This window comes from Emydura macquarii, unplaced genomic scaffold (assembly GCF_026122565.2).
Source record: "Emydura macquarii macquarii isolate MOO-44397 ecotype Brisbane River unplaced genomic scaffold, CSIRO-AGI_Emac_v2 contig_1644, whole genome shotgun sequence".
NCBI classification, from domain to species: domain Eukaryota; kingdom Metazoa; phylum Chordata; order Testudines; family Chelidae; genus Emydura; species Emydura macquarii.
The window spans coordinates 4865794-4893473 of NW_027131781.1; the positions used below are offsets into that span (position 1 = coordinate 4865794).

A 27680-nucleotide genomic window follows, 5' to 3' on the forward strand; every position below is an offset into this window, starting at 1 on the left:
TGAGCTCTGGGTGGTCTGATTGCAAGGTCTTTTTAACAGAACACTATTTGAAACCACAATGATGTCTGTTAGAAGCGCTGATTTATGGTTACCAAACAACCATCAGGTTCAAAAGTGGTGCAGGGACTTGAGTTCAGAAGATTTTACTTAAGCATAGTGAGGGTCCACAATGGAGTTCAATAGCTAGAAAGGACAAAAAGATCCTAATTAAATATATTAAATGACATAATGTAGCAGGAAAAAAATCGTTGATGTCTCATTTCATAGTTTCTTCCTAAAACCTAAATTGCCTTTCAAGAATTGCTTGAAAATTAGCTTCCAGATTTACTCAGGGAAAGTGTACATGAAATTAAAAAAAAAAAAAAAAGAACCTGAAATGTAACTTTCCATTTCACATTGGGAACCTGAATGCTAACACTTCTTCATGCTACTTCATGAGAACTGTACTGGCCAGGAATTGGGTTCAAGGAAATGATGCTAGTTTAATATCTTTATCCAAGCTGTGTGATGTGTGAAAACTAAACAGCGGAAACTGCGCAATAAAGGGGATATCAGAAATTCATTCTGTTTCATAGAGCCAAGATGTTGTTAGTATCACAGGTAATTTATAAATAGATGGAGCCTGTCTCTGCAGTGCTGTGTGTAGGAACTGAGTTACATTTGTGAAAAAGGAGGTAAAGCTATCGAATCAAACTGCACCTTAAAGTCGTTGATCATTAAATAGAACTACTTCATGGGTTGGTGCGTTTCTGCATAATATTAACCTGATCCAACTCGACAGTTTGTCTTACCTTATGGAGGAAAAAGGAAAGGTTGGTCAGCCAGCCGGCAGATCTAGATACTGTGTACAATACCCCACCATGAATGACGATGACTGGGCTTTGTCTAAAAGTGTTTTCCAAATAACGCTCAAGACCCATGACCAATTTAAATTAACGAAAAGGGGAAAAATAGGGAGATAAGAGACTATGAAACTGTCACACTTCAACACAGGAAGGCTGGGAGTGCATCCTATGGAAGTCTACAATATGACAACCCTTCATCTTTATTCTGGGCCATGGCTGACAGACACTATAGGTCCTGGATACTCCAGAGAGATACAGAAGTGCATGCTGGGATTTGTAGTTCCCAGAGCCACAACCTCCATATCAAAGGTGAGGGGAAGTACAAACTGATCTATTTTATGGTAGCTCCTTTGGGCTTCTGGTAAACTGTCCTTGTGGACGCCCATGTGAGAAAATGTGGGTGCTCTGCTTAAAAGGAGACTGTCAGATACTAAAGCCCTAAACACAAGCATGGTAGAAAAAGAACAAGTTTTATAAAATCTAACACTGAAATTGTTCTCATGACATAAAAGAGTAAATAAATAATGCAAACAGGAAGGGTTTGGGGCTGGGATTTTTGTTGTTGTTTGGATTTAAAATATCCCCTATCCTGTTTTATCCAAACCTTGAGGAATTTGCTAGTACATGCAGGTTAGAAAATGAAACTAACCGCTCTTCTTCATTGCGCAGAAGGACTGAAATGCATGAAGATGGGAGTTTTTCAAAGGGACGGAAGGTACTCATTGAATTTCAGTGGGATTTGGACCTCTAAGAAGGCAGCAAAAAGATCTTTGAAAAAGGTAAATAGACAGCAGAAATAGTGAACAGTACATCAGACTATTTTTTAAGTCACTATCGGAAATGGAGTAAGGGAGATTTGTTGTTTTTTTAAGAAGTGACAACATGAAAGTGACCCTTTAAAATACTCCATGCGAGAGATGTAGCCTGTGACGTAGATGGTATGGCCTTCTGCAACAAAACTAAGCAAAAATAAATCAGTATAACGTGTCTAGAGCTGGTTTTAAATGAAGATGACACGTTTTGACGCTGTCCTGACAACAACAGTTGTAAAACAAAATGATGTCAAATATTAATATTGGTGCTGCAGGACCTCAACCCGATTAAATATCATTTAAAGTGTGGTTATAGTTTGAAAAGTGACTGTGAAAATGGAATTGTGGCATTTCATGCTTGTGTCTCACTGACTTCCCCATAAATTGCTCATTTTACAAGTGAGAAGATTTTTTCCCCTAACTGCTCAAATATCATATTGCCGCTATATTAACACATGGTACGCCCACACCTTGAGTACTGTGTGCAGTGCTGGTTGCCTCATCGCAAAAAAGGAATTGCAAAAGGTACAGAGAAAGGCAACAAAAATGATTAAGGGTATGGAACAGCTTCCACAGAAGACAGATTAAAAAGAATGGGACTGTTTATCTTAGAAAAGAGATGATTTAAGGAGGGATATGATAACTGTCTATAATATCAAAAAAGGTGTATAGAAAGTGAATAAAGAAGTATTATTTATCCCTTCACATAACACAAGAGTCACACAATATAATTTGTAAGCAGCAGGTTTAAAACAAACATAAGGAAGTACTTCACACAACACAGTCAACCTGTGGAACTCATTGCCAGAGGATGTTGTGAAGGCCAAACGTGTAACTGGGTGCAAAAGAGAATTAGATGAGTTCATGGAGGACAGGTCCATTGAGGGCTACTAGCAAAGATGGTCAGGGATGAAACTTTATGCTCTGGGTATCCCTAAATCTCTGCCTTCCAGAAGCTGGGACTGGACAACGGGGGATGGATCATTCGATAAACTGACCTATTCTGTTCATTCCCTCTGAAGGATCTGTCACTGGCCACAGTCAGAAGACAGGATATTGGGCTGGCTGGACCATCGGTCTGGCTCAGGATGGCCACTGTTATGTTATGCCAGCCTTTTAAACTCGCCCTGGTGTCTGAGAACTGAGCAGTACTCTTCCTGACTTGTGTATTCTCACTCATTATTGCTACAAAAAATAATGAATCAGGTCACCCAAAATCATACCATTGACTTAAGTTCATGAGAGTTTAAAAAATAATAAATGTAGTGTTCTTTTGATGTGCCTTCTAGTTTATTAACTTTTAGGGGGTCACAGTTTCAAGTTTTTCTCTGCAACTCTGATGGCTAGAAACTGCCTTTTTTTAAATGAAAGCTGAGATTCTCACGTAATCACAGGACTTCAGAAGTTGGGGATTTATGAAAACAAATACTGGGAGACTCAAAATAAAATTGCAAGTGTTAGCCACATTAGAAATAAATGATGCAATTAACAACTGTGCTTATAATGCAAGAGCCAGAAAACTTCCAACATTCTCCCATAGCTATGTGGGCTTGAGTGCTAACAGGAATAAAAACTAGTAACATCATATCTTTCATCAGAAAAGTAAGCCGATTTTACCCTGAATTCACAAAGGGTGTAGATCTGCTAAGGCAGGAAGGACCTTTTGTCCAGTCCCTTTTCTGATCACAGCTACACTCTGCAATTCAAATGTGATTACAACACAATACAGTGCAGTCTCAGCTTAGTGGCTGAAATACAGACTAGAATAGTGGCAGTACAAGCTTCTCCACACCATTCTACCAATATGCCTCAACACTGTTTCAAAAGTGACTGGAGATTTTGGGTGCCTGACCTGAGATGTTAAAGGTGTATGGTGTTCTGAAATGGGTGCTCAAGCACCTTCTGAAATTCAGGCCACTTCAAGGTGTATCAGGTTGCGCATTCTAGAAATGGAGACACCCAGAACTGCGTAAAATCTTGGGCTTATCCACCGAGAACTGGAGAGAATCCGAATAGCTAAGGCCTTGTTACTGCACACTGATCCCAATGGGCTAAGTCTTTTAGGATCAGGACCATGATTGTATTCTACCCTTTCCATCAATCGTGTCACCTGTGAATTTACTGAACGTCTGTGTGTACGTACACATTCACACTTCACTACGTCCCAACCAGCATACTTGTTTTACCAATTGGAATACAGACCAAACAGCATGCAAAACTACAGATTTAAACAGATTTTCTTTAATCCTTTCTCCACCCGCTTGTTCTTGGCCTCCCTTCACTTATGAAGCATTGGAGACAACTGGAGCCCTGCAGTAAGAGAAGAGTTGATTTTTTAAAAAGTGAATTGGCATGGATTCGAGCCTGCAGTCTTCACTCTGGAAAATCTAAATTGACTCCAGAATGCCCGAGGTCAGGCTGCTCTGAACTTTATTTAAAGTCAGAAAAATAACTGTTCTCCCCTCTTTGACCCAAAAAAAAGACAATAAAATCCCCTATAATGCGAATACTTTATTATCAATGAGTGACTGGTATTAGCTTTTTGTCTGGTATTAATAATGTTTCAAAAAACCATACATCAAAATTAGGCCTGTCTCCTATTTTTGCTGTATAATTTTTTTAAATCTGTACTGTAAGAATTATATAAGCCAAAGTGCATTTTCCTTTTTTTGTCCATATACACATTGCACCATACATAAATAATTACATTGTAAAAATGACTCCATAATTACAAGTATAATATATATTTTCATATAATATATAAAACTTTATATTAAATCTAGGTAGATGATATTTGGGATAGTCTTGGGTTTTTTTTGTTTTTTTTTGTTTTTCCTTTCAGCTGATTGTTATCTATTGTTGCTGAGTAATATCTCCAACCAACAAGGACATGACGTGATGAACTGTCTCGAATAACATGGGCCCCATCCTTTAGCAAAGCTTATCCTGACGCTGTTTGGGTCGTAGGGCCCATCTGCATAATCCAGATCGGTGGCATGTTGTAAGAGGCAAGACTTCTCGTAGTCAAAGACCTTTATTGAATAGCCGGGCATCACTTTGCGCACTATTAAAGTCCGACAGTTGGGAATGTCCAGTGTTGGGGAGTTGACAAAGATAGGATGCTCACTGCGATTGTAGGCCCACACACCATCCGGTTCTTTGCTAAGTAAAATCCCATAGCCGATTTTACTTCGAGTCCTTCTAACAGTCTCACTCCTATTTTCCAGGTTTAGCTGTCCAAGGCAGAAGCCATTTCCTTGAGGTAGGTCATAAAATATACTGACAGACTGTTCATACACTGTGTAGAGGCGTCCCACACGAGTCCGATGTTCCCAGTAGGCAACATTACACCAGTGGTTCTGCTTAATGGCATCAGGTGACATACTGGCATCTGTGGGGGAAAAAGCAAAGAAACAGTCAAGGTGGCGGATATGGCACTGAGAAAGATGGGGGTTTTAAAATCTATTCCCTATTTCAAGCCGTCAGCTATAGTTGCACACTTATAAATAACCCATTAAAATAATTACAACTGCTTGAAAATGACACACGAAAACCCAGGATAAGTCAATCCCGCAGCAAACTCTCTGCTTAGATAAGGGCCACCCAAACTATCTCCAGTTATGGCCATTCCAGCAACTTGTCAGGATTCCACAGTTCCCACCTATTCCACTTTAATGTTTACATTGTGGAAGTCCCTAAAGGCCACAAGGAAGTTGGATCTTATTATGCCAGGCACTGTGCGGACATATAAACGACAGTCTCTGCTCCAAACAGTTTACAGTCCAAAAGACAAGACTCAGCAGGAAGTTGATACAAACGAAGTGGCCCAGACTGGATGGTGGGTAGGGAGTAACAAAATGAAAATGTAACAGGAAGTGCAAACTCTTCGCTGGTTAGTTGCACTGATTACAATTTAGTGAGCCAACTGTGCAATACTGACTCATGCGAGTCATATTTACTCATGAGTAGTGACATTAACAGCCGCTTAAATTTTTTTGGGGGGGGAGGGAGAAACGTAGCAGCCTGCAGAGATCTTCCTCTTTAATATGTGGGTAGTGGTCAATGAAACTAAAAGTCTCAGCATGCAGTGCTCTGCCTTGGGATTTGTAGCCTCCCGGGTTTTCTTTTTTATATGAAAGGTAAGGATGGTCACAGGTCCCACAACATGCTTGGTCTGGACACTACAGTGTGTGTGGCATACCACATCACATGCTGTCTCCAATCTCGCTGATGGCAGCAAGTGCATGGTTTCAGATTTCAGTATCACACATATTATCTGCTGGCCAACTGCACTGTTGACCTCAAGTACCAAGAGAACCAAAGCAAGGTCCTTCATGTTATGCCTGATGCCAGAGGAGGTGAAGTGCTTTATCAGAATACAAGGGAGTAAGCTCCCACACTGACTTCAAGATTAATATTCTTCTTTAACAATATAGGAGTCCAAAGGACGCAAAATGTCTGTGAAATTTCTTCCGCTAACTTTTGAAAACAGAAGTTTCTCCAGCCATGTCTTCACTACCATAGCCACGGAACACATAAACCAACGTACCTGGTTTTCAAAGGCAAACCTTTGACATGTTGACATGTAATTCACAGATATACCCAGGAAATGTTGTTAACTATCAAGGTAAAGGATTTGAATGCACTATATTCTGGAAGATGTCTCCTACCTAGCAATCTTTGACAAAGGCTCTGATGTCACGCTAGTGAGAACAAGAAATGTGAGGCACCGTTTCATGCCCAGGGCACGATATTTTCCATAAATTATACCAATATTTTTATATATTATCTTGAATTACTAGTTTTCCTGACCAACAGGAAGGCCTCTTCCTTCTCTGAGCCACGTTTAATGAAGAACGGAGTTACTGGGACAGCAAGGAGGCGCCTTTAAAATTCACTGTATTATTTACAGTGCCTCTAGAAACTGTACAGGAATTCACATCTCTAAAAGGGTCCCTAAAAGGTGAAACAGGCTTTTTCCAAACATGTAATCCTGATGCTACCAGGCTATTTTCCAAAAATCCACTCTGGGATTTCAAGGACGACGTATAATAAACAGAGATTCTTCTATTTGAGTCAGCTGCATTTCCATTAGCTTAGATCTTCCTGCTACAACTGATATACGGCATACGTGCTCCACATCTCAGTACTCTCAGCATTCAAAATACTAATGAAGTGCACAGACTGAATCCGTCAGAAGAGTGAGCTATGTACATTTTCCTTCACCTGTACTAAGCTTTTTTTAATGGAGGTTAACTCTGGAGTGAAGTTTTTCTGCTTCGAATTTGTTTAGTGCTAAATGGTTTACTTTGTTGGCAAAACTATGTGTAGCTACAAGTGCCATGCTTCAACAAATAAGCAAACAAAAAATTAAAAAAAACCAATTGCTTCATTTGTTCCTACATGTGGGGACTGGTCTTTTCACAACCAATCTAAGTTAGCCACTTCCGTATAAAATACGCCTAACATTCTTGTTCTGGGCAAGGGTCCCAGAGTTATAAACCCGGCAAGGAGCTCTGCTTTGAGCCAGCCTTGTTCTATACCCTGCATTAAGCTCCCTGACAATATATCACAAGACCGTGGCCTGTTGACCTCTCTGCCTTCATGCCATCAAGTCTGATTAATTCACACACAGGGTGATGCCATTATTTTGCTTCAGAGACTCTATTAAGGCACCGGATTTAAAGCACAGGCCTACAGCACCATTTCTTTTCATTCTCAAATTACACTGGAGTGGAATGGACTTTCCTTCCCATTAACAGTCTTTGAATTAAGCTGCTTTGTTAGAGTTTAACTTGAGTTGTAACCATACAACTTTAATGGAGGGAAGGGGGAAGGAGGAGGAAAAAAGGGTAAGTAATTGGGCTTTTCCACCTCTAAACATAGAGGCAGCCTGGCAAAGAGCTGGCTGCAAGCACTGACTGCTGCAAGGTAAGGACGGGGTATGTTTATTGTCTAACACCAGCCCCTTTGTGTGGACGCTCCAGAGCTGTCACAGGCACAAACCTCAACAAAAGTACGAAAACAGCTCGCCCCATCCCCCACCCATCTGTTTATATCATCTCCAGGACCCAACGCACGCACGCATCCATGTGAATGGCTGCCAAGCAGAAGCTCCAGCCCCGTTTCCAGTGAGTCACAACCAGGAGATTTGAAGGCATTGTCAGCGTGGGGTGAGACCTCCGAGATGGTCCCTGCTACTTAAGGTGGTGTTTACGAAGGAGCAAGCCGATGCTCAGCTGCTACCAACAATTCCAGGTGAAATCATGGCCCCCTTGAAGTCAAGGACAAAACTGTTGACTTCAGTGTAACGAATATTATTCGCAGAATCCTCCAGCCTTTGAAACCTGTTTTCAGATTTCCTCCCTAATTGAAGTGCCAGTCATTTTTATTAGCAATTATTGGTATAATTAAGAAGACACGTCTGTCAAAGACTAGGCAGGGCTAAAAGCATCTTTTGGCTGCATGGTTAACCTGGTTGTAAACAGGACTTCTCAGAAACAAAGAACTCATCTGAGTGCCTTTGATAAGCAGGCTACCAACATTTGGGATGGAAGACAATGTAGGATGCTGGGGCTGAATTTACTAATATATTACACAGGCAATGTACTTTAATACATTTAGATAAGATTTTTCTTCACAGGATCTTAGAAACGGAAGATGCATAAGGCCTGTTAGTTAACCTAAGTCCAGCTCCTAGTACTGTTCCCAATAGTACGTTTTCTACTCTAGTTTGAAAAGCCCCTAGCAATGGTGTTCCCTCCCACCCCCACTTCCCTGGGGAGATCACTACACAGTCTAATAGATCTGTCAGGAAATCTTTCCTAATATTCAGCCTTTATTCCTCCCTTCTTACTTTTGACCTGTTACTCTGAGTGATATTCCAAGTACCACCCTAAATACTTCCTCTTTACCTTGTTATCGCACGCACGCACAACCCTGTGAATCATTTCTGTGACCTGGTCTGTATCCCTAACAATTTAGAGGTGCGATTCTCTACTCAAATAGTTAAATTGGCACATCCCCTAGGGTGGACATAGTTATACTGGTATGAAGGTGCTTTATACCAATACAATATGTTCCCCTGTCCCTTGCAACCACACTAGAAGGGTTTTGCTGCTTTAACTAGACTGTTGAAGTTAAAGCCTTACAATTTTTTGTGTGCAGACAACCCTTTGCCAATTTATACAGATGTAGCTTGTTTAGTCTCTTCCTAACAGAATCAAATAAATCTTCGAAACAAAGACTATCAGAGAGGCTTGGTGACTCTGCAAGGAAACAGAAGTACACAGCTCCATTGTATACTAGGGCATGGCCAACAAAGGGAAAACAGAAAGGTTAACTCAAAAACTGCTGGTTATGTCATATTCACAAAGTTCATTGGTCAATTTTGCATAAAATAGAAACGAATGTTCAGACAGCTGTCACTTTCATACACTACAAGAACAAAAGAAAACGGCAGCACACATATCTATCTCCTAATCCTGGGTCTGTGGCCAAATATCCAAAATGAGACAAACGATATTGATGTAGGAAGCTTACAGTTGGTGTGCATCAGCATAAGTGCTTTGTTTCTATGCATACCGAGCACAGGAGAAGCCTCACTTTTCCTGGTGGTGAGGAGTGGAGTTACATTTGGGCCATTACATTTGGGATGGTTGAGCAGCATACACACACTGGATTCACTGCAGCTTCCCCTTTCATACACATTATAGTTCTCCTTTGCTCCACCCAAACACCCCATCCAGTAACACTCAGAATCTTTAAATGGGAGGGGCTAGGGGGCAGAGGAATATCTCCGGTGAAAAGTTAATTTTGTTGCTTTGGGATATTATACATACAGAAAATATGAGTGGGTGAGTTTAGAAAGAAATGCACCAGTTTCTCACAGTCCCCGTTCCTGAGTTACCTTTGATTTTTAGCTTCTGCACTCAGGAGCCCAAATTCCACCGAAGTCTTTCTTTGACATGCCAAATCCAGCTCTATTACACCAACGCCCAGTAGCTTTACTCAAATCAATGGAGTTGTTCTGCAGTTACCGCTTGGGCAAGTCACTTCAGGACTGATTTTTAAATGTAGTTAGGCACCAACAGGTATGGAGAGGTGCCAAACCACCTTTACAAAGCTGCCTCCATCCCCCGATTTGTAAAATGGGGGTATTAATACTTACACGGGGTTCTGAGGAGTAGTTCCCAAATATTTGCACGGCACTGGGATACTGTGGTGATGGACCCCTTGGAAATGCCAATAAATCAAATAAACGAGAGTGTGTGTTACTATTGATTCCGTTTCGTTCTGGTTTTTTAAGATCCATAATTAGTACAAGGGGAGGTCAGGCTAGAAGTGAACGCAAGCTGCCGTTACTTGCAGACTGGCCCATTCCTTGATGAAACAATTACAAGGGGAACGGGTATTAAAAGTGCCTTTTGTTCTCCTGTTTGAGCTGGAAATATCTCTGGTGCTGCCTGCTTAGAATGTCCAGCCTGAGAAAATAAGTCACCTGTCCCCATGCTGAAGCAGGGCCTTTCTGAACTGTGCTTCATCTTCAGCACAATATACAAAGCTCTGAATCCAGATGGTGGATTATGATGCCCTCAATTGTGTTCAACCTCGGTGTGAACTAGGGCCTTAAACATGAATGTAATAAGCACAAAATAGCACAGCTCTGAAAACAGCATCCCAGCACACTGAGCCTTAGTTTGCGTACAGCTTGACACAAGATTCTTACAGCAAGAGTTGAATTTCTTCTATCTTACATATTTTTATGGGCCCCATTACCGAGGTGTCTGAGCACCTCCCAATCTTTAGTGTATTTAGCCTCACAATAGCCCTGTGAGGTTGCAGAAATACTGTTAACCTCATCTCTTATAGCTGGGGAACTGGGTCACAGAGAGGCTAAGCTCCTTGTCCAAACTCAGTCAGGAAGTCTGTGGCAGGGGCTTAAACCCAGATCTCCCCAGTTGTAGGCCACTCCTTAACAACTGACCCATCCTGGGGTGTGTGTCACCTCCCTTGTCGGTCTTTCAAGCACCACTTAATTTAGACAGGAATTTAGCAGCAATATGATGGGAATTTGGTCCAGCTTTATGGCCATCCTACTTTAAAAACAAATACATGACCTATCGTTATGAAAAATTATTGATCCAGCAGTGGAACGACCAGAATTACTGTCACAATGAAAATGACAATGTAAGTTTAAATGACTATTTGTCAATCTATTTTCTTTTTAAAATAAGAATCACTGTCAAAAGGCAAACAGCTGCATGATGGAATAACTACAGAGAGGTTAATACTGGAGCTGTGGTTTTAAAAATAACATGAGGGAGTTCGGTGCCCGAAACTCACAGAAACTGACTGGGAGTTAGTTGCGTAACACACTTAGGTGACTTTGAAAATCTCAGCTTCACTCCAGAAGATTAGCAAGTTACATAGGCTGAACTGAAAAAATGAGAGTCTTTTGTTCTCACATTGAAGTCATACCAGTGTTTTTCTTCTATACATCACAAATGACATCTGTAAAGCTGTGTCCCCACCATCCTTCACACGCACATACCCAGAGATAAGAAAGAGTTTATTCAACTCTTGCTTAGCTCACAGGCAGTCACAAAGTTAGCCTTTCCTCATCTCATAAACCCCAAACTGCACATCCTATCTTGGATTCAGCAATTTTTAAATCCAAAATAGGATACGCAGAAATCAGAAATCAATAGGCCTACCTATAAAAGCTCTGCAACTTGCCTGCTGACACATTAGCAGGGAGAGGCTGTGTCAAACTGAATAGTTAATTGTCAAACCTTTGGGCGGAAGTTAAAGTTCCTGTTCAACTAAGAAAATTATTCTAGGGAAGTAACATCCAGCATAATCACATCACTGAGTCCTTTGGCTCGACATATCGCACTGACCAACATAAACAAAAGCACCCTTACAACCTGTTTGCTTTGGGCTCCAAAAGCAAAAAAAGAATCCTAACTCCGGCAAATTTCCCTTCCATCTTCCTAGAGGGCTGGAAACAGTTCGGTGAGTCACTACATAATAAAAAGCCTTTCCAAGTTCCCCAGCCAGTTCACAACAAAATGAATTTGTAAACACTGAGGATTTTTTTTTCTTTTACCCTTTGACCAAAAGCTTTTATCTCCTTTACCGTCTCAAAAGAACCTACAGCCCTTGGCTCGTGGGGGACTTAAATGATCAGTATGCCTTGCTCTAGAAGAGTAATGAATTCATCCACAGTTCCGTGATGAACATGTTGTATCCAAGAACATCAATAGGTAGTGTCAACTGGACTCTGCTCTTCCCAAAAGATGTCTTGATGACTTGCAAGGCACTAGTCCTGGCTGGGAACATGCAGTTTTAGGAGAGCGAGTAAGGGAAGAAGATTCAAATTTAATTTTGATTCATAAAAACATCTGTTTGGATCCCAATATGACATAGCAAGTTCTTCAGCCTCACAAATCTCTAATCAGATTGAAGGACAGTAATTTTAAGACTTAGGGGAACTGGTTAAAAAGAAGTTTCTGAACCTCTTTGGTTGCAAAACTGCATTAATATAATTAGTGATATTAACATAAATCTGCCCCCATTAAAGTCTCATCCAACCAAGCATTTCCAAAACACTATCAGCCAAATCAAATTCTATCCTCAGTTATGCCTGAATTCAAGGAGTTTGGAATGGGTATAACCAACCTGGCCGTATATTACAATTTCCCCTCTCTATTGCCATCCATTGAGAATGCTACTTTGTTCCAGGCCAGCATGCCCATTTTCTTCTTTATAAAATACTAAAACAAAGAGTTATATATTTCTATTGAACTGCTTAAACTTTCTGAAGAGAGCAGATGATGAATAACAGACAAAACTACAGTAGAAAGAAGAGAAAGCAAGTACTCAGGAGCTGAATTTTATTTGTAATTATAGCTTCCATGATGTACAGTGTAAACAAACAATTTGCTGTACAGAATAATTGTAACTTTTTGTCAGCTTTCTAGATCACCTTTTCCCTGGAATATCATGTATCTGAGATGCCTCCTGTACCTTATCCTCCCCACTCCCAAATGTTAAGTTTTGTTGTTGTCCCACATTAAGTTTTAGTCATGCCAAGAGCTTGTGAACTACAGTAAAGTTTGTGGCTTTTCATCTGTAAGGTCTGGAGCCTGGTAGCAATTACAGAGTTCTGCATCTGTTTAACCTCATAACCTTTGCTGAGCCCCATTTGCCCATTAAGTAAGAAGTTTTTGTTATTATATTTTTCAAAAATTACCACTTAACCCTAAATTTCCCTTACAAACTAAAGAGAGGATAACTTCAAAACTTGCGTTTGCATTGAGTTAAAAGTAAAATTAATTAGAACAGCCAGCAATAGACATTTTTAATAGGTGTTTTCCATTCTTTATTGCAAATTGCTCTGCCTTCTGTCCAATTAAACCAACAACAAAAGGAATGCCGCATATGCTCTATATCAATATCCAGCTCTAATAGCAGTGTCCCTGATAATATGCATACCTTCCAAGAATATGCAATAATTTGATAGGAATTCCTGTCCCGTCTGGAGTAGTGAAAACAGGGAAAGGTTTTTTTCAACTAGGATGTTCCTAATTAATCATTACATCACCCTTGATGAAGGCATGAGATTATATGCCATTATTAAAAGAACCTCCAGGCATGACTTGAAAATCAATTCACCGCGCGCGCGCGCGCACACACACACACACACACACACACACACACACAGGTAAGCACTGGAAAAGTATTTGAATCGTCTCCTGTGTTTAGAGCAGAGACGGATGTTGGTTTTAGTTAACTGCATTTGGATGGACAAAGCAGCTAAAAGTCTTGCCTGCAATCCCACTTTTCTTTGGAAGTGAGCGTGCTAATAATGGCTTTTAAAAGCCATGCAATCGCTGAAAGGGAAACCCATCTAGGGCCCAAAGGCAAATAAAATGCACTGAAAGGAGACAGTTAAAAGGTTCAAATGAAAAGACTGTGCCTGTGCCTCTGGAAAGCTTTCTAAAGGGTCTCTTTATGTGCCCTGTACATAGCCTCACTTTCTGCAGTCTCCCCTGCTAAACAAAGTGGCTGCCTGTGCAGAGGTGGATTCGTTTTCATTCTTTTCTCTCTCAGCGTATTCAAACAAATCCTGAAAAGATGAACTCTTCTTGTAACCCTGACATAAAGCAAGCACTTTAGCCAGCCCTAATACGAGAGAGCCTGCTCTGTGTCTTATCCACTGCCAAGTATTAGTTTCCCCTCCAGCCATTAGGCTCTACCACTCTCCAGACAGCGGGGGCAATGGACAGAAAGGCATGTCCCTGCAATTTAAATAAATAGCCTATTTTTTCTCCTCTTTTGCATAATGCCCTTTATGTGCTGACAAGGAGATCGGGAGGGATTTCTGGACAGAGCCAAGCTTCTTCAATTTCTTTCGAAAGAAAGAGAAGTATGTTAGCCCTATACCTCCTTCCTTAATGGTATAGGCCACATTTTTAACAACTATCATCGTAGGCGGCTACAACTTATAACGGCCACATTTCGGCTGGCGTCAGAGCTATCTCGGCCATCAACGCCAGCTCTATTGATCAGATGTATACACTGGAACGCTGGCTCTTGTTTACTTGTGGGCTTGTTCCTTAGCGTCACCATTTCCCCCGGGGAAGCCGTACCTCATAGCAGACACATCCAAAAGGAAATCCAAAAGGAAATTCAGAAAATGTACACATTCTGAGAAATCTTATGACAGACCACTAGAGAGCCATCAACTGAAATGAACCCTGATGAATGTCCTTAGACACAAGTTCCAGGGTAGTGAAGAGGTTAAAACTTTCCACAGCAGAAATGGAATTTTTATGGCCCCACAAAAAACAATTAATTGTCAATCTGCCCCAGCAATGTTCACAATCGTTTTTGTTAAGCCAATATACTTAACATACCTCAGCCTTGCAAGTTTCTGCTGAAATGGAGCACTAAAAAAGAAACAAAAAAAACCCCAACCACTCCACTGCATTAAGCTCAAACATAAAGAAGCTTGTGTGTGGATTTTCTGCCTGTGGAGAAGTTACATTTGTGACAATGTACGTTGCCTAGAACACGATAACCCCAAAGGCTCTCATTTTCCACTATTTCCTTACAAGCATTTATATCTGCTTTTCTGAGGTACCGAGATATTGATTTGTGACCGCTGGCAGCATTTTTCAGTTAAAATGTAACTGCTAAAATTGCTTATTTATGGAGTCCAACTCTTGTAGATACTTTCAGAGTTGTGTTATTTAAACTCCCAGCCACTGGTTTCTGTTCTCTCCGTTCCCAAGACCCATAACTACCATTTTTCATTCAATTCTAAGATTTAGGAAAATGAGCCACAAATCCTAAGGAAGGCAGATGCTCCGCAAATGTGAGTTATCCCCTCACAGAAGAGCCCTGGAGCTCTTTCGGAACCAAGCATTCAGCTGTTCTATTTCTTTTTGTGGAGAAACTGAGAAACAAAAAGTTTCCATCAATAAGCACCATTTCTTTTATTGATTCTCTTCAATGTGTCACCAAAGTAAGTACCTCTAGGGCCGGTACACAGCATAAAACAGCCTCGTGTCGGGCTTCAGTTCTTGGTCTTTGTCCCTCACACAGGAAAATCCAATGCAGGACACAGAAAAAATACAGGGGCCACACTTGTTTGTTCCTATTGGGAGGCGTTAGGGAGTTCAACACCCTGCACTCATGGATGGCCCAGGGAGGATACTATTGAGGGAATGGAGAGGAGCAGCAGATATACCCAACCTACGTGTAGCTCCCATGGAAACAGAGTCCTGACTATATAGCCATGGGCTGCCTCCCTGAGAAAGAGACTTAGAGCCCACTGCAAAATTCTGCCAGGGAAAAGTAGAGCATGCGCAGAGGGAACTGAGCTCCATGTGTCTGCCTGAAGTGTGCCCAGCTGAGGAGAATTTCCCACAGGCCTCTGGACTGGATGGACACGACAGGCCCCGCTCTTTCAAAAACGCCATGGACCTCACTGAGAGGGGGATGGGAAGTGAGGATGTCCAGAGAACAGCGTAGGGGCGAGGAGATACCGTCACTCTTTCAGCATGGCCTTCTCTGGAGGAAAATCTCATTGTGGAATACAACACAGACTTCCCTTCTACACGAAGGACCAACCTATACCATTTGCAGACAGATGTCCATGGAGGGCCCAGTCCTGCTGTTCCTGCTCAGGGATAGCTTCCAGTGACTGCAGAATCTGTCTCAAGAGACAACTTCAGTGGTAGTTTGATACACACAAACAGCACATCAGGCTTGAACTGCGGCGAGGGAGGTTTAGTTTAGGTTGGACATTAGGAAAGTCATTAAGTCCTGAAACAAATTGTCTAGGGAGGTTGTGAAATCTTACTCATTGGAGGGTTTTAAGAACAGGTTAGACAAACACCTGTTTGTCTAGACCAGGAATGGTGTAGTTATTACTTAGTCCTGCCTTGAGAGAGGATGGGACTAGATGACCTTGCAAGGTCCTTTCCAGTCCCGATGCTAATCAATAAGCCAATTAGTTGCCAGAGTTAACTATAAGCCCAGATGAAAGCTTCTAACATGCCATCTCGTTCAAGCGCTCAATACAGTAGTTAGCCGTGCAATGTTTCCACATTTGTGCTGAATGCTTTTCTACAGCGTGTGCAGTTCATGCCAATTCTTCCTCCATTAAATGTTTCAGCCAGCTTCCTACTGACTTCCATCACGTGCACTGTAGTATTTAGAGCACTAAGAACACTTCTGAACAACGGCAGGAATTTCCTCATTTGCTAATTAGGATCGTGCAGAAACCAGACTTGTTGTCTCCAAAGTATGCACTCTACGTGGCGTCGCTCGCCCTTTAGCAAACATGTAAGGATTGACACTACTGTTGTTATTGGGGAGTTTTAAGCAGAGCTCTGGAAAGCTGCTGGCTCAGCGGGCCTGGAGGCTGTATTCCTTTATTTATCCACAGGGAAATACAGCAAGAGCAGAGGCAGCAATGCCCTACCTCGGCCACAACAAGGCAGCTCACTGCAGTCCCCCTTGTCCGGTCATTCCTTGCTTCCTCTCATGAAATTCACAGCGACAGCCTCTAATAGTGGCAGTCACACTGTTGGTTTGTGCAAGGTGGAGACAAATAGTGGGGACTGTGATTTTCTAAGGGCCCATGGGAATTACATCCCCAGCTCCCACTGATGTTCCATGGGAACTGAGCTCCAGATTCTCCCATGTATTTGGGCACCTCACTCCCATGGTGCTTAAATACTTTGAATGATCTGGGCCTGGGGTGTGTAACTCCCTCAGGACCCTTTGAAAATCCTAGCCTGGACCAAGACCAATAACTTGCCATTTCATAAAGGTCTCTGAAAAGCTGTCACAGAGTACAGACTTTCCATCATTAACTGACTTGAGTTTTATTTGAGTTGGTGATTTTGTAGCACACGATATTACCAATCCCCATAACCATGCAGTCATCTTATTGCTTTAAATAAATTCCCAATCAATAAAGGCCAGATTCTACCACACTTACCTGTGCTGAGTAGTATTTTCTCTATCCCAGGATGTTTGGATCCTTTGACAGAGAATTGAAAATACAACATAGATAAGCCCTGATCCTCAGAAAACAACATGCAGGAGCAAGGGACCTAAGACAACACCAACATACCAACAGCATACCAACAACTTTCTCTGCATAAAAGAAACCAGTCCACAAAACCATCAGCTCCTGAAAAACCTCAACACCCCTCAAATATAAATACATTCCTATTGAGTTCTGGCTGAAAACTCCCATTTAAATGACATTCTCACTTGGCTATTTCAAAATTGACTGATTTCAAGAAATTCTGGTTTCTTGGATACATCATCCCCTTGGCTTTTAAATAGTGTGTCTGAACTTTATACTTAAATATCCGACAAAGCTTTCTTCTGCTCCCCTCTGGATGTTTATGAGGGTCTCTTCGGCAAGAAAGAGACTAACAATACAGGAGAAACAATGAAAAAGCAAACAAATAGAAAACGCCAAGTATTTATTTTTAGACTCGGAGACATTAAGGCCAAAAGGGACCATCGTGATTGAGTCCAGTGGTTTTCTAGCTCTTTTCATTTGCAGACCCCTAAAAAATTTCAAATGGAGATGCAGACCCATGGGTCCGCAGCCCACAGTTGAAAACCACTGATCTAATCTGTCCTGCTGAGCACATTGCAGGCCCCTCACCCACTCACTCCTGTAACAGACCCACAACCTCTGGCTGAGTTACAAACGTCTTCAAATCAGGATTTAAAGACGTCAAGTTCCAGAGAACCCACCATTTACTCTAGTTTAAATGGGCAAGTGACCTGTGCCCCATGCTTCAGAGGAAGGCGAAAAAACCCTAGGGTCCCTGCCAATCTGACCCTGGGGAGGGCCTTGAGTGTGTCGCTGACCTTTCTACGCCATTCAGTACAATGTTTTCAGATACAAAGATGATTTTTTCACGTTAACTTAGTCCCTTTAATCTCCATTTCTCAGGGTTAAAAGTTTCATAACCACATCAGTGACCTTTAAACACATCTGTGCATTACGCTGTACATGTAACTTTGTCCGTGGCATGTAAAGTTAACACAGCAATATAAATACGCATTAAAAGGGAGCCCAAAGTGTAATCACCTACATTTGCTGCCAATTATGAAAGCAGGATAGCGGTCATCAGCCCTGATTTGGCGGAGACTCTCTCAGGTTTTGGAAATCAGCCCTGGGCAGTTCCAATCCCAGCAAATTTCCCAGGTTCTGACCAGCATTAGGCTGCCGTACAGTAGTAAAACAGCAGCACCTCTTTGGCAGCTTTGACTCCTGTGATCAACTGCTTTACTCCGTTCCCTGCCAGGCGCTTCTCAAATGGAAATCCAGCCCCTCCCTATCAGTTATTTTTCAGTTGTTCTCAGGGTGCCTACTCCCAAAACTCAATGGGAGTTTTGCCACTGACTTCAATGACAGTAGGATCTCAGCAAACACTCCAGTCAAGGCCATTTCTTCTGATAAAGCAAGAGGGTCTGATGTCAAAGCCTAAAGAGAACTGGGTGACACGTACTCCATGGAAGGGAGTAAGCAGCCAGTCCTGGCGATTAGTGGCAGGATTCTTTTTGGGCAGTCAGCCCTGATCCAACCAGACAAGAATCTTCTCCAGTCCAGGAGGAGAAGAGAGAAAGGGTGAAAAATGGAGAGTGGGGATTGGAGGGCAGGAGAAAGGGGTTACAGAAATCAACTTGCCAAGCAATCTGGGGGCTACACCTACCAGAGGTACTGGGTTCATTCTGGCATGATTTAACGTATTTCTGTGCTTTGTTCTCATGCCACAACGGCCTAAATAGAGAAATCACTGGTGCACACAACGCCCCCTGGAAGTAGGGAGCAGAGGAGTGGGAACTGGCACCAAAAACTCTGGATTTAAAAAAAGAACCTACTCTCTGTAAAAGTTTCAAGTATTGGAACTTGTGACGCTCTCAGATCTTAAAAGTAAATATGCCTGCAGTCCTTTACCAGAAACATAAGACAGAAAACACTGAGGATCTGGGAGAATTCATGTAATAAATCATTCAGTTGTAAGTTTCCCTTTTAGCCACAGCAAAGTCAAACTCTTCCTTCCCCCCACTGTTAACCATCCTTTGTTTGCTTTATCTCTCTGCTGCTTCGGGGCGGCACAGAGCCAACTCTCGTTATTAATTAATCTGGGGGACGCATGCTGCATTCCTGGCCACTGTAACCACTTCCTACTTTGGCTGGGATGGTGGGCAGAAATTCAGCCTGCCAAATCCTTTTAGTTACATCAGGCTCCTTACAATATCTCAACCATATCTTGTGACCACAAGTTGCAAGAAAGAACATTTAGACTCAAACATTAAAAGAGAAGAAGAAAAAAAAAAACAAAAAAAACCCAACCACCGTTCTGACACATAATGTACAAACCATCTAATGCAGTTCCCGCAGTGGGGGTGAGATTTCCACTGGATTAACTCTGCTCCCACTGAAACCAAAGGGTGGTTTTACCACTGACTTCAGTGGGAGCACAGTTAGATCAATGCAGAGTGTTTTGAAAATCCCAACTTTGATGCTGAGGGAAAAAACCGAATCCTTGACAGGGAGATAAAACTGATCAACGGCGGGAGATGGAAAGGCTCCCACGAACCAGCGAACCCTGAGGGGAAGGGGTTCCCACAAACAGTAATAATGGATGGATCACTTGATGATAACCTGTTCTGTTCAGTCCCGCTAAAGCATCTGGCATTGGCCACTGTAGGAAGGCAGGACGCTGGGCTAGATGGACCTTTGTCTAACCCAGTATGGCCGTTCTTTATGTTCTTTTGTAATAATAATTTGTGCCTGTAAAGCATCTGAGAGCTTCAAAGCATTTTACAAGCACCGACTAATGATTAGGTCCACTGTAAGAGTAACAGAGAAACTATGACTCTGCACTTCCATTTCACACCTAGCTCTCAAGACACTTCACAAAGGTTCATGAATGAAGCCTCAGCTCCCCTGTCAGAGAACTGCCCTGTCAGATGGGGAAACCAAGGCAGAGAGAAGTGAAATGATTAGCCCAGCTCCGTACAGCAAGGTAGAGGCAGAGCCAGGAATAGGATTCAGAATCCCTGATTCCCAGACCTCTGCTCTGACCACTGGGACCATCATCTTACAGGAGGATAAACTGAAGCACAGAGATGTAGGGCTGTTAAAACACCATTCGTTGCATGGTTCACACAAACCAACCTTAAACACTGCTCTTCTGGCCAGCGTAGGCCACTTTACAAAGGCCCTCTATATGGACCTAGACTACAACATAGCTGTTGTAAGACCGTCATGCCAGGCAGCTGTAAAGGCGTGTCTATAAGTGTTCAAATCTTCACACCTCCAGCCTCTGCACAACCACCAGTGAGGCTCCACTGCTGTGCGAACACTAATGTCCCTCCAGCACTGGTATCGTTATGATTGACAATATTATGTACCAATTATACTGCAGCAATCCGTAGAGGCCCCAGTTGCCCACCATATCATCTGACCCTGGTCAAGTAAAAAGTATGTTAAGCAGTGTCAGACCGAGTTATGTTTTAAACCGGTTCAGCAGCTTTATTTCTAATGTCTAACGGGCCTTAAAAGCCTGATCCAACACCTAGGGAAGTCAGCTGGAAGATTCCCACGGCCTTTGATCAGAACTGGACCAAGCTCTGATGCACCTTGTGTCACATAGTCAATCAGTGACAGAGTCAGGAATACACCCCTACACTCCCAACGCACATGCCCTCTAATCACTAGTGATGCTGCCTCCATGCTGAGGATAGGACGACCTGTGGCTGATCTTTCCAGGTTTTTAGGATAATAACTAACAGGGCAATAAGCATTTTAGAACAACAAATGACAACTGTGCCTAGAAAATGTTGCCAGTGCCATGCTAGCTAAGTAAGCAAATCGCTAGCTGTTTGTTCCGTTTTGGATATTGTTCTCCTCAACATTACTGAGAAACTTGTAACTGTCAAAGTGAAAATGTCTGTGCACATTTGCTTCCCATCCCTCATCACAGAAGTTTCTGCACACTGAGGGTGCAGGAGCCCTGGCCCTTACGAGCTCTATGCCCCAGGTCAAATTGCAAACAGTAATAAGAAGCGGAGAGACTCCTATTCCAATGGCAGTTCAAACAACTTGACACCTTTCCAGCATGGCTTAAAACCCAAATCTAATCTACAGTTTCAAAAGTGACTATTGATTTGGGTGCCTCCGTTTTTGGGACATTTTAATAGAATCTGATTTTCAGAAGGCAGGCGCTCAGCACCTTCTGAAAATCAGGCCAGATACAGTGTCTCAAGCTGGGCATCCAAAAACTCAGGCCCCAAAACAAACTGGTTAGTTTTGAAAATTCAGGTCTTTGGGCTTTTGTAAGACATCAGATACAAAATAGATTGTGAGTGAAATAACTTCTGAATGCTTTCTGATAAACCAGACCACTAGGAAAGAGATCTCTTTAAAAAACAGAAACCAAACCACTGACTAGAGAGAGACAAAAGTTTCTTTTTTTAAAGAGCCCACAATTAACTCCCAAATTGAGTTGTTTACTAATTAGAGAAAAATGCATTCAGTCCCATTCTCAACTCAGACTTTCTATGGACACTGAAGTGATTTGAAGGGTTGGGGGGTTTTTTGCCCTGGAAGATGGTGGGTGTGGGAGGCAGCTAAAAGGCTGACAGAATCACGGCCGTTTTGACGTTCATAGACTGAAGATGGCATGATTTGGTTCATGGCTGGAAGCAGCAGACTAGAGAGAAAATTGCAGCTCTGGAGACAGGCATCTGTGGGCCGGATGCCAAAACAACTGAATATACTGACGACCGTGAAAGCTCTAAGGAAACCCTATCGCCGACCCGGAGAACAAGCTCGGATGGAGGAATGTCAGGTTGGTGGGGCGCCCAGAGGGTGAGGAAGCAGGAGCCTATCAAGTGTTTTTCTCCAAATGGGCTGCGAAAGGGCCGAGGAGGAATAATTTTGCTTCTTCTCTCCAGCCCCACTGCCACAGTCCTCCTCGGGAGTAGGGTGATCTTGTGACATCCCCCGCAGCTCTTGGCCTGAGGAATAATGTTTTGAGTGCAGCAGCACGTGGAACCGAGCCCAGCTCTCCAGGGCTGGCAAGCATTCCTTTATTGCTACCGCCTTGCAGGGCCCAAAGGACGGCGAGGCATTGCCATCAAACCCAGGGTAAAAGCAACGATCCCTGCTCAGGTACGTTTCCACTAAGATAAAAGGGGCAAATCACATTTAATACCCTAGTGTGGCAAGGACAAGTTGTAATTTAACATGGGCTCGCTGGGCGAGCGGACCCTTAGAGAGGTGGCTGGATGGGGACTTTTCTTTTTCTCCCTTGGATGCTTTGATGGTTTTGGACAAGAAGGAAATGACAGTGCCCAGAGAAGTCCTGGGCCTGTTTCAACTGGAGTGACTTGTTCAAGTTTTACCGTCCCATCCACAACTTGGGCACCCCTTTTACTCCCTTCCCATCTCGCCAAGGCTCCGTACCCCTCCCAGGCCCACACCAGTGCGCCTCCCTCTGCCCAAGGACGTAGGGATGCTGTTGCAAGTGACTCCTAGCCCTTGCTGGCTGGAACCAGCCCTTTGCCCCATATTCAACAGCCCCTTAAAGGGCTTTTTCCAATACATTATCAATGCCCAGACATACATGGAGCAATACACAATGTGGCTTGCAACATGAAATTAAGATTCCAGCTTTGTTCCTACTGGGAACGCCCACTGAGGTCTTGCGAAAGTCCTGCAGGAGTTGGCCTGTGGTTCAATTGTTGTGATTTTGCAAAACCTAGTCTGGGTATCCGGAGTTACGGCCAATGTGAGCCGGACACGTAATTGTCCTTTGCACCTCTGCAGATTTCCCCCTCTGTGTATGAAGCCAGCTGGGTTCTGATACAGCGATATAATGGTAACTATAAGAGTTCCACCCCTCTTTTCCTTTGGCGAGAGGCTGACTGCACATGGGACGAGGTCTAAGTGCTGCCAGGGTGGTTATGGGGAAGTAGGCTCTTTGTGGTGAGTAGATACCTCGGCCCTAAGGGACAGGACTAAAGTAATGATGGGATTAAGGCCACAGCGCATCTGTAGCTCTTTTAACTGTTCAGACCTGGATGGAGAGTGTGGAAAGATTCCTGCTCTTCCACTGCTCTGCCAGTATTCTTACTGCCCCAACACATATGCATGCACCCGTGTGGCCACTCCCAAACACACACTTGCAAACACACGAAGTACATTTTTCTGATAACTAGCTTGCTTACAGATGTGTAGACATTTCAATAACTATTCCAGCCCTTGCTTACAGTCAGCAGCCCCTCTGCTTTGAGGATCAGTTGCTTCCCCTACTCCCACTGAGGATTACTCATGACTCAAATTCTTGGGCTCTTATTCCCGCTAAAGTCAATGAGTAAACAATGAATTTAGGACCACAGGATTTTATTATTATTATTATTTTTTAACATTCATAAGCATCTCACTGAAAGTTCCATGTGGGAGACCCCTGCCCCTCTGGACTATTTTTCTCCCTGTGAAAGCATCTTGAACTGTCCCCTACATTAGGAAATATCAGTGGAAAGTGATTCTTGTCATTGACATACTATTCTGGAGCGCTGTTTGTGTCGTTTACGGCATCTTCTTGAATACCCCTGACCTTACTCAAAATTCGGAAGAGAAAATTAACCACCCGATGGGAGCAGTTGTATTACATGAGGGCACATATTGGATGGCTTCTGCTAACTTGGGTTAAACATAGTTGTGGAACAAACATAACCATGTTTTTAATACTCACCCATAAATCCATTGAACTCCGTCAGCTAAACAAAATGGAACAAATTCAGACATGGAATTAGCAGCTGTAACCCCGCTCTGGGGTTGCATGTCCTTTCATCTGGTGCGAGTGGACCCCATGTATTTATTAAATTATCTAAAAAGCAGGTAATAGCCAAGATAATCCATAGCATCTAGCAGAAATCCATTACAGCCCAGCAAATCAGTAATGCATGGCTTTTAAAAATCCCCCCAAGCATTTTCACAATAATCTCCCATTTTACAAAATCCCTAACCATGCATGTACACATTGAGAATGGAGGTGACGCATGCCAACCACCCACCCTACCCAGAGGAATTTTTCAGTTCTGAAAACCACTATTTTTTTTTAAAGTGGAAACAAAAGAAAATCCCAAAACACACACACACCAAATGACGAGAAGAATGGGAGTGAAACCAACTCAGGAAAGAAAATTCAAACTCAGTGGGTCGTATTCTGCTCTGTTAGACTCATATAAACCCAAAATAACTCTATTATTCATGTCTTGTTTTGTGTCTCCAAAGAGCAGGGGAATCTGATTTGATACACTCTGGACGCATTAGTACCTAAGCCATGAAGCGTACAGTGAGGGGACACAGCCAGCATTAACTTTGAGTCTCCTGGTTTTCCATGTCACTCATTCAGCATAATTTAATGGTAATCATTTGTGGGTTTGTTATGGACTTCACTGTAATCAGGAGAAATATGATTGTTCCCAGGAAGGGAAGGGCCTTCAATTGACTGATATATCCTCCTAGCTTTCTTTGGGGGGGCAGCAGGGGAGGAGCAAGGTATTAAAGCTAAATAAATCACCTTTTTTAGAAAGCACTCAATTCAATCCCAAGAAACAGAAAATCTAAAATGCCCAGCCTGATCGATGCTACTGCTCTTAGCTCTGTAGCCCTGCCAGTCTTTCACTTATGCCCACAGAACATTCCTGCGAAGAGGGAAAGTCTAAGAATTCAGTTATAAACACCGGTAATTAAGACTGCTCGAGTGAGTATAACACTGAATGACTTTCTCATTTAAGGAAAAGAGGACAGGAGGGGCAGTAGGGACATTTGCAAATCAGGGGCAGTCAGATTAACAGAGCATGTGAATGCTTCATTACGGCTAACGAGTTCAAGACTGTACACAATACACACAGTTTAGCACCAAGGGAGAAATGTTAATGTCTCTCTCTCTTCAATGTGAATTGATTAAAAAAAGAAAGAAAGAAACGTTTTTGACTAAGTATGCTCCATAGTATTTGCTAAAAAGATAACATGGCATCATGCTTTCTCTTTTCATGTCATCATTAAAGTAACTTGTGAGTACAGATCAATCTCACACACACATTCACATGAAGAAATAAGCCCAAAAGTCAGCAGAGAAAATATTGAGTGAAAAAAGCAAGATCTGTTTTATTTTGCTGGAGTAAATCAGCAGAGCGGTTGACACAGTTCCACAGCCTGCACATGCTTAATTTCTATTTACACCAGATTAACTTTACTCCCTGTCCTAAAATTTCCCATTATTTTTGATGGGGAGAGGAGTGTACGTACGGGAAAGGGTGGGGCACTTTTAAACCTGAATACAGCAAACAATGCTGCTGGCGTTACACATGCTGTCGAGTTAGTGAACTAGAATCCTTAAACTGTTAAAAATAGGAAAGAAACTGCACAATTCACATATTTTATAAAGTTGGGTTAAATCAACATCTGCAAAAAATATCCCTGTTAAACGAAATAGCAGGATTTCATTAAGTAAATTGCAAGTTGGCAAAAATTCTGAAAGAAAGGGGAAAAACCACAGCCAGCCCCTGTAATTTAAACCTTATTTTAACTGACAAGATGACTGCAATCGGCTGCATTTCCAAACGAAAAAATAAAATAAAGTCTAAAAAACTTCCCCTCCTCCTCATCCCCACCTCAGCAGACCGCAATGTTTGCTGTAATTATAATGTTACCTAGAGTTTTCCCATGGAGAGGAAGGGAAAAAAAACAAACAAACCAAGGAAGCCCACTTATACAGTCCCGTTGTCACTATAATGAAATGTACAAAACCGGCTTGGGGAGTGGCAAACTCTGGGAGTTTCTACACGAGGGGCATCCAAAAGTATTCACCACTGAGGGGCTGATGACTGGCAGCGCACCCTGGGCCTCTGGGATGCCCTTGATTTGTATAAAATGGAGCCAACTGCACTCAAACTCATCCTCAAAAGAGTGGTGCAGCCAGCAAAGGCTCCAGGTTCCCAGCACACAGAACCTCCATCTCGATACCAGTAGATGTGGCTGAGATCAAGATGCAGCAGCCTGGGTTTGCAGTAAAGGGGCTGTATTCTGTGCCTGCAGGCACACAGAGGGCAAACTTCGGCCCTACAATGACATCAATCTGAAGTAATTCCCTTGTCACCATTATGATTCCGGGGATATATGGCTTTAACTGGCTAATTCCCACCAGGGATGGAACCACAAGGTCCCATGAAGTGAATCTTTCAACGGAAAGGGAACTGGCCAAAAGCTTTGGTTTGGCAGCGTTAGCACTGTGAAATATTTCAGGTTTCGTGATACTCCGGCGTGCGTATCTTTTTAAATGCATAACATTTTCCTGCCCGGGGCCAGAAGCCAGCCGTGAGTCCAATGCGGCGGGAAGGGATAGATGAGAACTCTGCCATCTTATTTATTTATTTATTTATTTATTTATTTAACATCCTAAACTAAAAAAACCATGTTGCACTTTTCTCTGTAAGTCTTTGGGGAGGATGGTTCTGGTCCCATTTGTATTGGTGTAACACCTTGGAGGCTGTAGAACAGGGCTTCTCAAACTTTTCGTTGCTGGGATCCCCTTTAAAAATATTTCAAACTGTGACAATGCCCTCCCTGCCTGGCATGCCACGCTGCTGCTGGCGGTGGCGTTACCTTCAAATCTGGGCATGCAGCCAGCAGCCGCTACCCTCCAGCCGCCCAGCTCAGAAGGGTTCAGGCTGACAGCCGGAGTCCCGGCATGCACGGGGCCTGACAGCTCGCGACACCCCCCAATAACCTCATGACCCCCCGAGGAGTCCGGACCCCCATTTTGAACCCCTGCTGTAGTAGTACCCACAATACCGTTTGTGCCTCTGATTCCCACCAATTTTGCTTAGTAGAAAACACAGCAGCCCTGTCTGAATGGAGCAATTCCTAGCCACCCCTTTTGCTCCATCCATCATGCCAGTTTCGCAGCCCTTTTGGTATCCTTCTCCCACTCCGGTCTTCATGCCTTCTGCCACGGGGGACTTTGGATACGTCTACGCAGCAAAACAAAAACAAAAAGCCCGCAGCAGAGAGTCTCAGAGCCCAGGCCAGCCGACCTGGGCTCGCACTGCACGGCTACAAATAGCAGAGTGGCTGTAACCACTCCCTCCTCGCCAGGTCTCAGAGCCCAGGCTCCAGCCTGAGTGCAAACGTCCACCCAGCTACTTCTAGCCCCGCACTGCAAGCCTGAGTCAGCTGTCGCAGGCTCTGAGACTCGCTGCGGCTGGTCCTGTTTTGAGGCGCAGATGTATCCCTTAGGAGCATGGAATTACCTCCTTGTCCCAGGGTGCCAGGCATCCACTGTCTCTTCATTCCAACCCTTCCTAAGAATCCGCTTAGGGCCAGAGACCCGGCATTATGCCAAATAAACATCCCATCCCTGGGGTGGGGCCTTCCTCTGACCTGCCAGTTCAG

General features: G+C 43.0%; 1 protein-coding gene across 1 annotated transcript in view; it reads right to left on the reverse strand.

Moving 5' to 3' along the window:
* Positions 1 to 2429: 2429 nt before the first annotated feature.
* SMAD6 (SMAD family member 6) overlaps positions 2430 to 27680 on the reverse strand; it is a 79767-nt gene continuing 54516 nt past the window's right edge. The window contains exon 4 of the mRNA XM_067555527.1: positions 2430 to 5048. Coding sequence (XP_067411628.1) covers positions 4507 to 5048 — 542 coding nt within the window. The 3' untranslated portion in view covers positions 2430 to 4506. The remainder of the gene's footprint in view (positions 5049 to 27680) is intronic.